The following is a 12,377-nucleotide window of genomic DNA, read 5'->3' on the forward strand; positions in this document are numbered from 1 at the left end:
TATACATATATACATATATATAGTTCTCGACGACTATCCGTTTCTGCCACTAATCAGCTGTGCAAGTGGACGACGTCGCTCTCTGTTTGTTCTTTGTTCTTGTTTTGTATTCTTCAAGCTTATCAATCGACAGTCTTTGTATACAGTGGTCATAATACGTCAACGTCGTGCTCCACTTACTGTTGCATTTGTGGCGCATGTGCATTGTTATAGGCTACACACTTCTCAAACCGGGTACACTATGCGCTTGTCTTGCGCTTTACAACACTTGAAAATTGCTGATTGAAACTAAGTTTCGAGTGTTGACTAATGTGCGAATTACTTTTTCTTAGGGTATAAGTTCTTTAGGTCAAATAAATTTAAATATGTAATCTGGTGATATTCACAGGCACATATAAATTAATACAAGTGTAACTTTTACTTTACATTAGATTTTGGTACTTGCAAGATTTATAATTGTATAATACAAATATTCCATAGTACATTTTTAGTCAAATTCATATCTAAATTATTTCTTTTATCAAACATTTTGCTTACCAAGCGTCTTCGTAATTCGTTTGGACATTTATTAAGCTTTGCTAATTTTCTTTGGTTCTTCGCTCCGTTTTGCCCACTGGTCATTTGTGTGATGCATGGCGCCCGGTTTAGTGTTGCCTTCCGCCTTATCAAACACAGTCATTGACATTTTTGTTGGCCACTGGCCACTGACTGCTCGGCATGTGGAAGAGTGAAGCAAGGCGAACCGATGTGGATCACACCACATACATATATACATGGCTTACATATAGTATGCACCCGGCCCAAAGTAAAATTGATATCTGGGCTGTCCAGTTGGGTGTGCATGTGTGTGAGAGTGTGTTTACCCTGTTAAAAGGCCGAAACGACTAAACGGCCATTTTGTTGTTATTTTCGCAGCACTTGGCGTCCGCGACTTTGTCAATACTTTGATATCACGTGGAGTGTGTGCACAGATAGATTGATATATGCCATAAAGTAATCGTAACTGTTTTCGCAATGCTAGCGTTTTTACAGGGCTCTCATAATTCGTAATGCTCATTTAAACGCTATTTATTGATTTGGCTAATCTTGTTGGCCTGTGTTGCGACTGTTTTTTAATCGGGCTGCGATTTCTAGGTTTAGCTAAAGTGGCGCACGACCAAAACACAAGTCCCATTCTCCACAGTACTCGTATTTTGAGTACAAGGTAATATGATAAGGCGTCAACAAAATTATTATTATCTGAACTTTGATCGATGATTTTTAGAGCTTTAGACAAAACCGCAACTCTCCAACTGTATAAATGATACCATTTTATCCAATGTGCGTGTAACTCACCAGTTGTATAACGGTTGAAAGTATAACACTTGTTTTTCAAGTTCTCAAAATATATATGACAAAAATTATTTATTTTATTTTTTGTTATTCTAACATTTATTGTTCTGCTTTGCTTTGTGTTTGCATATTTTTTTTTTATATTTTTTATTTTTTTGTTTTCTCATTTTGCTTGCATAGCTCAGCGCTCAATAATTCTTTGATGCGTATAACAGTTTTATTTGGTTATCAATTAGGAGCATGTGTAAGTGTGTGTAAATGGTGTAAAACTGCATTTGTTGCTCTTTATGTGTGGTATACACTATACATTTGATTAGCTTTAAAATATATATAATATATATAACACATCTATATGTATATTTTGTTTGTAGTTTTAGTACTTGTGTATAACAAAACGCACAAGCCTTTAAAAATTTGTTTTGTCATGGACTTGGGACTTGTCTTAGTATTTGCTTAAATTTTTGAATTTCAATAGTGTACAAAATATGAGCCATAAAATGTTCCATTTGTTTTTTGTTTACTGTTTTAAGCTACATTATTAGATAAAATTGAAAACAATTTCATTTTTTTTGTTGAGTTTTTTCTTTAAAATAATTTTTATTACAAAATTTATTAGTTAGCATTGTGTTTTTAATAGTTGTTGCTCCTCTCCTAATTTGCTTACAAGTTTATCGCTTTACCTTCTTTCTATACATACGAAAAAATAACTAACTACTACCATAGAAAGGTTTACATTTGTTTGTTTTTTTCTGCTATTTGCTACTTGGTTTTTTCCTACTACAACTAGGCCGTATGACACATTAAAAAACTTGCGGTATAACAACGAATGCACAACAACAGTTATAGCAGTAATAATATAGATCGAGAGTTATTATGATACATATAACAAATACAATAGCAATGGTAGTAATAATAATAATAGTAATGGTACATAATAGTATTTTAAAAATCGTAAAATTTATCAAACAAATAATAAAAATAGTTTACAATCTAGTTTTTGCTTTTGTTGTTGCTATTGTTGTATAACAGTTGAAACTATAATCAATCAGAGTTTATCAAAGTTTCTAGTTTCTATAGTTGTTCTTTTTTTTCCATTTATGAGCGTGTAATTATTATTATTACTTTTTTTCTTTCTATATATATTTGTATGTATATAGCTAATATTTATATATGGCAGCAGAGCTCTGCTACAATCTTATCGAAGCTAAGCCAAGTTTTCTTGAATTTCCTTTTTGCCATCAAGCAAATCTATAACATATGTATATAATTAGTTGTATGTATATTGAATAGTTGCTTAGGCATAGTTTCGGTATCGGTATCGTTATATACATATATAAACGGTATATATATGCGCTTTTTGTATATAGTTTTCTTTGTGTGCTCTCTTTACAATACTTTTCGCTTTGGACCTGGACCTGGACCTGGGCCTGCCCCTGCCTAAACTGGTGCGCTCTTTGCTCTCCTGCTCCTACTCTTCGGCTCTGCTGTGCTCCTGTGCTCCTCCTTCGACTTGGCTCTTCTTTGTATAAAGTTGCTAGAAAAATATCGCACTCTATTCTTATTCATACGCTTTCATTCTTACATTCCGCTTCAATCTCTTTCATCAATTTATTTATATTATTTGTTTGTGTTTCTGCTTTGTTTTAAATTCTTGTTGCTTAGAGCTTTGATTCCGTTGTTGTTAATGGTTTCTGTTGGGTGGCGTAGAATTGCTGTGGCGGCTCCTCCTTCTGTGGACTGGCCAGAGTTTTGATGATCTTGGGCACTATGGTGATTGGTTGATCCTCATCCTCCTCCTCAGCATCCTCGCCCTGTTCCTCATCGATGGGCGTCAGCGTCTCGGGATGCACTGGCGTCTCATCCGAGCTACTAAAGCGTTTCATACAGGGCGCCAAAAAGCTGGTTATGGTTGACAAGGCGAACAGTCCACCCGCCATGTAGAAGGGCAGATCATAGGTATGGGTTATATCATAGATGAAGCCCGCCAGCGGTGTGCCAATCAGTGCCGCAAATCCTCTGAACAATATAAGCAGGCCAAAGGCGTTTGTTAGCTTGTCCAGGCCCAGCAGATCGACCAGAATAATTGACGTTAGCGAAATGTAGCCGGAAATGGCAATTCCAAAGGCGATTGACATAGCTATATAGGCGCTATAACTGTAGCAGAGTGGAGTCAATGTGACGGCCACCGTCGAGATCAGCAGGCAGATGTTGTTAAGCAGCAGCGAATTGACCTGTGGCAGATCCGCCACCCAGCCGCATGCCACACGTCCCACGGTGTTGGTGATGCCAATGATGGACAGCAGCATTGAGGCATCGTTCTTGTCTATGCCGTGCTCCTTGGCCGCATCCACCAGGTAGACAAACGGTACATATAATCCAGCCATGCCGAATACATTGGAGACGCCCATTAGCATAAAGACGGGATCCTTGAGTAGGCTCACATCCAACATGGTGTTCACAACAGATTTAACCGAGTCGGGTATGCACAGGCACGGGCACAGATCGTACTCCTCACGATGCTTGTCCGCCTCCGCAAGTGGATCCAAACGCATGCTCTGCATGCTCTTCTCGTACTTGGTGAGCGACAGCACTGAGTTGCGGTAATTTGTGAGAGACTTCTGGGATTGATATTGAGGCAGATTTGTGACGGAGCCGGAGTAGAAGATGTCTTTGCGTGACATGGGACGCACCATGCGGCCACCGCTGCCGCTTGAGCTGCCTTGACGCTGGGACAGCGACAATTTTGAGGTATTGAAGTCGGCGCCGGCACCCGCTTCGATGTCTGCGCGGGAGGAGGCACGTATGGCTGCCAGCGAGGGCTGGTAACGTTCACTGCCGGATGTTTTACGGACGCGGCTAAAAGATGGCACCGAACCGTTTTTGGGAAGACTTTGGTGATCGCCAGCGAGGAAGGCGGGCTGGGAGGCATTGCGTATCATCGCATCCTGCGACTGATATGGACTGTGCTCGTTCTCCGAGTTGCGCTGCGATCGGCGACCAGATCGCGTGGACAGTTGACCATTGCTATCGGCAGCGCCATTGTTTGGAGGGGATTGAGCATTCAATTCCACCACCTTGGACTCAGTGATGGTGGGCAGCGTTGAGACCGGATGCAGTCCTCCAGATTGCTGGGCCAGCAGCTCCAGATTGAGGCTGGAATGGACACCAGGATCGGCATTCAGTGGCAATTTTAACTTACGCTCCATTGTGCCGTCGGGCAACTGCACCATAAAATGTGAGCCCGCAAACGAGCCGCGTTCCAGCTGCATCTGCTTCTCCTCGTACATGCGCTGCATCAGTGGCTTGACCTTCTTCTTTTTGGGATAGGTTAGCGGGCGCATCATGGCGCCAAAGATGGCACAATTGAGTATCAGTCCAGCGAAGATAAGCAACGCATTCTTCCAGCCATACTCATCCAGCAAGTAGGTGGCCAGTGGGGCAAAGGCAAATGTGCCAAAGCCCGAGCCGCACACGGCAATGCCCGTGGCCAAAGAACGCTTCGTCTCAAAGTAGTATCCCACGGCCACCACAGCGGGCAAATAGATCATGCCAAAGCCAAAGCCGCCCATGACGCCATAGGTGGCCATAAGCATGCCCACGGATCCACTGAATGTGCTCAGCACAAAGGCAATGCAGGCAATGATGCTGCCAGCGATGCAGACGGCACGGCAGCCATATTTATTGGCCAGGGCGGAAACGATGGGACCGGCGCTTAGATAGACGCCAGATAGGAGACTGCCCACCCAGGCGACGGTGCCTTTGCCCTCGTGAAAATAGGCGACAAACTCGTTCAGGAATACGCCAAAGGTGTACGCGATGCCGTCGACGATCATGTTGCACATGAAGCTGGCGAAGCAAATGACCCAGCCGTAGCCACCGTCCGGCGGTGGCGGCAATTCGCCGTACACGCTAACCTCGTCCTCATCATCTCCATCTCCATCTCCATCTCCGTCATCATCCTCCTCCTCATCGTTGTCATCATCGGGACTGTTATAGTTCTGCTCGGAGGTCAGACGTGCCGCTTCCTCGCAGGCTAATTCGCTATCGGTTCGATCAAATTTGCGCAGGCGTGCCGCCGAGTTGCCAACAGCAGTCGCCGTGGTGCCCGCATTGCTATTGGTGTCCACCATAATTGTGTTTTACTGTTGATTTTGAGTTGCTTTTAATAAGCCGTTAGTTGCCTAAGCGCACACACTCTGCTTTTGCTTTTAACTTTAAGTTCGGAGCAAAATTTCTTTTAATTGCAATTTCGTTTTTCACTTGCGCGCGCCCACACGCTCGCCCCCGCCAGCAGTTGCAGAGGGAGTCTCAGTCGTCGATTTGTCTGTTATGCGTGGCCGAAGTGTCGCGCTCGGCGCCGTTGCGAGTTATGCGAGCCTTAGAACGGCCGCTGTCGACGTCGCTGTTGCTGCTGCTGCTGCTGCTGCTACTGTGTTTTATCTTTGCGCGCGCTCAGCATTTAATGCGCTCTCTGCTACTCCCACACTCTACAATGCTTATGGCGTTGCCGCTCTTTAGTTCTGCTCTCACGGAGTCAGTGGCGAAGCTTTAGTTGCCGTTATATGGGATGTGTGCGTGTGTTGTTATTGTTAAATTGTTATTACTTAAAGTTCTTATGCATTATCGACTGAGAGAAAGAGAGAGCGCGACTATATATGGAAATATTTTAATTTATTAAATATTTGTGGATATTTGCTATTTGTCACGTTGTGTTGTGCTTGTGCATGAGTTTGTTTTTTTGTTATTAATAATTTTCTTTACTTGTATATTTTTGTATTGGATACAGCTGACTGACCAAAGTAAAAATTGTATTTTTGTTATTGTTGTGGCATTGCAAATTTTGGCTGCACTTTGTTTTTGTCTTTGACTTTGCACTCTTTCGTTTTGCTATACTCTTGCTTTTGGGGCTAGTTGTACATGCTGCTGCTTTTATGTATGGCACATTTTTGCATTGCTGCCCGCCGTCGCCGCGACCACTGCTTTTTGGGGGTGCTGTACGTACTCGGCGTCGACGTCGGCGTTGCCGTCGCTGTTGGCGCTGTCGATAATGGCAATGCAATTGTATAATTTGTTAAGCATTGAAATTTGATTGTTAAATTTGTATTAAATCGAAATTCTGAGCGTCAGCAGAAAACAGAAAAACTTTGGCTGTCGACGGCCCCGCAACGTGTGATCGATAAAAGCTGAATTGAACGAAACAAACAGGCCGAGCAGCAACAACAAATCCAGCCGAACCAACAACACCAGTGCACACGGAACTTGGCTTACGTGTTTCACACTCTACTACACGTACAGCAAATGACGCTGAGCTGCAGTTTACAACATAGCTTGAACTGAAGTTTCATAAATTTATATATTTTTTTAAATATATTTTCTGGGTGTATACAATTTTTTTTCTTTGTGCTCCGCGAGAGATACTAACAAAAATCACCACACACAGACTTTGTCGTCGTCACTGCTGCGCTGTTCGATATAAAATGAAAATTCGTCGTAACCAACAAACGACTGAAACCGACCGACGGGGCAGCTAGAACTGTTATACTACGATATACAAAACAGCCAGCGACAAATGTGAACGCAAACGCAATAGCAACAACTACATATAACCTCATACAACAAACACAATTTCAATTACAAACAACAACAAATGCAAAAATCAAAAAAGGAAAGAAAAAAAACGGAAAAAATACTGCAACAAAAAAGATATTCTCGCCATGCGGTTGCTGACATTGCGATTGCCTCGCCGATGTCTATTTTTCATGCAATGCATTTGAAGTTCAAGCGCGCAAGCTCTCTAAACAAAAAGCTAGCCGCTCTCCCGTTGCCGCTCTCTGGCATATTGCGATGGCCACCTGGCCGAAGGCGCTCTTTGGCTTTGCGAAGCGCTCTCTCGTCGTGTGCTTGGTTTGCAGGTATGCGGCGCAAGGGTTGCGCTTGGCAGAAACAGCTGATTTGCACATTGGCAACGACAGCGGCAAAAACAACAACAACAACAAAAGCAGAAGCGGCAGAAGCACTAACAACGCCAGCAGGAATGTTGGCTATTGTTACGCTTCACACAGATTTCAGACAAACAACTTCGCATGGAGTCTCATCCATCCGCATAGCAACCCCCTTGGCAAACTACCCTCATTTATGACGCACTTTCTTAAGGGTTGTCTTCCTTCATACAATATACATGGATGACCGTTACTTTTTGTTGTTCTTTTGTTAGTTCAAGAAAAACCGGCACTCGTATAACAGTTTTGTCGTATATAAAAGACGCAACGAAAGAGCGTAAACTGTTGCTCTTAGTTTTGATTTAGGTTAAAGGTTAACTTGTGACTTTCAAACTTTTACTTTTTCCTACGTATGTATGCGTCTAAGTGTGTGTGTGCTCTAAAATTTGTATGGTGTGCCGCCTTTTAGGCGCCGACCTTCAAAAGAACTAGTGCAAGAACCGAACATTTCTGCATTATCTTAACAGGTTTTAGGTATAATACAATGTTTTGGACTTTTTTGTTTTTGATAAGTGAAGCGTGCTAATTTCACAGTTTTTACTGGCCAATAAACGGATTGTTTTTAGACTTGAGCTAATAAAAACATGTGCCTTATAACAGTTGTTTGTTAAAGATAACTTTTTGCGTTAAGTTTCAACTTAAGAGAGTTTCGATCAGAGTTTCTCTTAAGCTTACGTTTTTTTCTTCATAGGATGTACATTTGACTAACTGTTTAATCTATGTGTGGGTGTTCAATGCCATTCATAAAAATTGTAACACGCTTACACCCACGCACACTACTCACACACACGCTCACACCCATGTGACTAGTGGGTCAACGCCAGAGGGTAGCAACTCTTGATGTTTTGCCTTTTTGCTTTCATAAGTTGATTTGCTCTATTATTAGCGCATTAGTAGCCCATCTCTTATTTCGTGTTAATGTAGTTTTTATATGGCCAGGAAATTGCACAGTTAGTTTGGTAACATCGTATAATTCTCCAAAGCGAAATGTAATATCCACCCAAGACTAAACTGTTATACCACAAGTGACACACGCGCCGCTCAGTTGTGCATGTTGGCCCAGTGTGTGTGTGTCTGTGTGAGTGTTTGTGGGTATGTTCTCATTATAAATGCATCACATTGTCGACTTGATGTGTAAACCAGGCCTCTGATTCCGACACGTGGCATTAGGCCAAATGTGGGCAGCATGGTTATTGCATGGGCTGCATTTCCACGCCCATCTCACTACAAAACTGTCCGTGCATCAGGTGTTTGATTTGAGCGTCTAGTATCAACAGGGGCAGAAACAGCAGCTGCCGCAGATTTTCGACTGCACAGTGGGAGGACAGAGGACCAGAGAGAACTATGGGATTGTGATTTAGTATATAGTCAATTCTAACATAAATAAAACAATTCATCCAATTTTATACACACTTAGATAAAGTGAAATATTTATGGACATAAGCTTTATGTATGTATATAAGATAAGCACATAATCTATACCAAATCTTATCATATACAGCGGATAATGTTAATATGATTCAATATGCTTTATTTAGAAGAAGTTTATGCCCCAAAATTGCTTTCATTTGTTTTGTTCCAACTGTCTGGTAACAATTTTCATTTATCATGCCAAAGAGTTGAATGCGCTTTTATAGATACTTTTGTGTATCGACGACATCAATGCCATCGCCTCTGGGCCGGTTCAAGAATTTTTTATCAACCTTCTGCTCGTCTCGTAGCTGCATTTTCTTTGTTTTGTTTTTGTTTAATTTTTGTTGTTTCTGTTGTTGTTGAGGGAAATGAAATTGAAATTGCGCATACGCCACATTGCGCCTCAGCCAGCCAGTCGATGCGCTTTTGTTTAACGTTGTATTTTTTACGCTGTGAGTTTTCCTCAGTTTTTCTCATTTTCACAGTACTATATAGCGTACACATATATATGCATCAATATGCTATATACACATCTGTATCCTATGCCAATAGATACCTACAAAATGACGCAGTTTTGTCGCTGGCAATTTTTATATTTTTTGCTTGCGTTGGTATTTTACTTGTTGCTTTCGTTGCGCATCATTCGTTGCTCATTTCCCAGGTGTACTTGTTATTGTTGGCCTCTGTTGTACCCGTTAGATACTTTTGTATCTTACATATGGAATTGCCCGTATGCTGCCCACGTGCCAACTGTTATACGCATTTATATGCTAATGCCAGCAGGATACACACATTATAAGCGCCAGCCGAAGCGGGTGTCCCTGCTGTGCTCCTGAAACTGGAACTATTGCTACTTTCCCATTTATCGTGTCGTCGAGCTGTCAGTTGTCTTTCAGTTGTCCGACCAGCCCCCCTCCCCACTCGATACTTGTCAACGACAATTCTTGCGTGAAATAACTAGGAGTACCCTCTACCCAGCACCTAGTAGATGCCGTCAATAACATTCGACCTTCCATTTATATATGAATCCGCAAAAACACATACACATCCACATTTACACATATTCAAGGACGCACGCCGCAATCTGCGCACTTGATGCAGCGATTCTTCTTCTTTAGACTCAAACTAAGGTATATCAAACTTTCGATAACTTTGTTGTTTCTAGTTCGATCTTTCTCAAATATTCAGATCCTAAATATGACATCGAAATGTGTGTAAATACCAAAGCACAATCTTTAAAACGATATTTTGTCAAATTTGTTGTGAGTCATGGTAATTTTTAAATAGTATACTTAATCTGCATACTCTGTTCGAAAAACTGCATGCAAGTTCTAGCCCTTGAGAAATCTTCTTTCAGAATCGATATATATCGATAATACGGAAATAAGGGTATGAATACCCGATACCGATTACTGATAATTCGTATCAAATGATAAATATATAATTTTAGGACTGTAGCTCGTTTGGCTATCAATTTTAGAAATCTTGTTTAAAAATCGATATATATCGATAATACGGAAATGGGTGATATCGAATGAAATGAAAAGTATAAAGTTTCAAGTCTCAAGTTCGTATAGTTAGATCAAGAATATATGTGTTTTATGCGCTCGTAGATGCCTTTTGCCTGTTACATACATTTGCATCAAGCTATCATACCCCGTTCTATCAGTTTTAATGTCTACAGGGTATACATAAAATGGCTGAATATACTCACCGCCCACTTTATTGCTACAAGCCTCAACGTTGTCGTCGCCGCCGAAGTACTCGTAAATAATTTGTTGGCTAGTGCTTTCATTGATAAGAAAACGTTTTACAGTTCTTAGCCGCTTGTTTGCTTTTTGTGTATGCCGCCGACAGGTGGTAGCGGATTCGGATTCGGGGGCGGTGCAAGGGGCAATTTGCTAGCTTTGTTCTAGACGAAGGTCGCGTGCCGTTTGTCGTCTTAGAGAATTATGCAATTTCTTTGGCTTATTGTTTACTTTGCGGGCAGCCACAGTTCTTTGGCTATTATTTATTGTAAATTGACACAAATGAATTCAATTGAATTGCTAGAGCAACAGCAACAACAACAACAACAACGACAACAACAACAACAGAACAGGGTGCCACATACAACAGGGTGCATTCAGTTGTAGGTTTGTGGAACTGTTGCCAGGCAGTCAAAAGTTTACGCATTTGTGTATTTTGCTGTTGCTGTTTGTCATCGAACCCGACCGCCCATAATACGGCGCATTGTTGTCGAGATTCGTTATCAATTTATATATGTATTTGTACAGGAACAACAGCAAAACAAACAACAACAAAACGAGTACCACGTGTGGCAATATAGTTATAATACGCTTTATTTGTTTATTGCATTATGCTTTCAAGTTTTTTTTTCCAGCTGCTGATAAGCAACAAATTATTTTTGATTGAAAATGCATACTAAAATAATTCATTTTTACTTATTAATAAACATAGCTGTGTCATTTTGTGTTTATCGTATGTGGATATACATACTTATATTGCCAGTACATACGTTTATATATACATATATGTATATATTTCGAGCATACACATTTTTCCTTCGTTGCGCAGCTTTTGTGTTGGGTTTTGGACTTTGAGTTGTTTTGTTTCCTTTTGTTGTTGTTACTGTGAGTCAAATCATAAATTCAAATGTGACTAAGCTTGGCTTATTTTTGTTGTAATGCTAAACCATTTTTTATCAAATATGAATAATTGTGTATATTGGGATAGATTACATGCATTATATAAGTTAATATGGGTTCATAAATAGGTCCTGCCAAAGAATAAAGGTTAGCATTGAAGTTGACAAAAAAAAAAACTTGTTATTGTTGAGAAAAAATCATTTTTAATTTTTTTGTTTATTTAAAATTTATTTTTGTTGCCTACTTCGTTGTGAATAAGAACAATTTAAACAGACAAGCAAAAAAAAACTAACAATTGTTGCTGAATTTGAACCGCCGACTGCCCGGTTGTTAGTCCGACGCTCAAACATTAAAGCCATGCAGGCTCGTGAGGTCATGTTTGCGAAGCACACTTATATGCCTACGTCGTTATTGAGGTTTTTCATGGAGCTCGAGTATTCCATAAACCCATCTTAGTTCAGCTGTCTAGCTTCGGTTTCAGTTGTGCTTTGATCTTCAATCAGTCAATCTGTCAGGACAAACTCTTTAATCTAAAGATTAATCTAAAGATTCCTGCTTTGTGATGCTTTGAAGTATGAATGCAGTTAACTTAAGCTTTGTTCTCCTGTTTTGATGTTTTGACAATTGATATATACTACTTGGTCATATTTATCTAACTTTTCCATGTCTTATGTTACTTTTTTACTCTCCAATTTGGTTTCAGTGATAGGCAGCAATGAGAATATTCATTCGTTACACATTTTAGAAGTAAACATAATGATTGAAGCTTTTATTTGTTGGTTGTGAAATTTATTTATTTATTTTTATAGATTAATTTGCTCAATTAGTATTCTATTTATTTATATTTGGTTTGATTGTATTAGGTGTCCACTTCTAGTATTTGGTTCAATTAAAATTTATTTAGAAACTAAATTCTGCAGCTTTAAAGCAAACTTCTCTCTCTCTCTATCGTTCTCTATATCTCTCATTCTCCCAGTTTGTCATC

At 40.3% G+C, this 12,377-nt stretch overlaps 2 protein-coding genes across 2 annotated transcripts in view; one reads left to right on the forward strand and one right to left on the reverse strand.

The window, feature by feature from the left end:
- Usp10 (ubiquitin specific protease 10) overlaps positions 1-12,377 on the forward strand; it is a 28,259-nt gene that overhangs the window by 4,650 nt on the left and 11,232 nt on the right. The gene's annotated exons all lie outside the window — the stretch shown is intronic.
- LOC135433581 (monocarboxylate transporter 12) lies at positions 1,449-6,783 on the reverse strand. Its single transcript, XM_064689722.1, has one exon. It carries the CDS (start codon positions 5,460-5,462, stop codon positions 2,991-2,993), a length of 2,472 nt encoding a protein of 823 aa, XP_064545792.1. The 5' UTR covers positions 5,463-6,783; the 3' UTR covers positions 1,449-2,990.

Source organism: Drosophila montana, unplaced genomic scaffold, assembly GCF_035044405.1.
Source record: "Drosophila montana isolate Dmon_TW-CO22-7 unplaced genomic scaffold, ASM3504440v1 contig_3218_1, whole genome shotgun sequence".
NCBI lineage: Eukaryota > Metazoa > Arthropoda > Insecta > Diptera > Drosophilidae > Drosophila > Drosophila montana.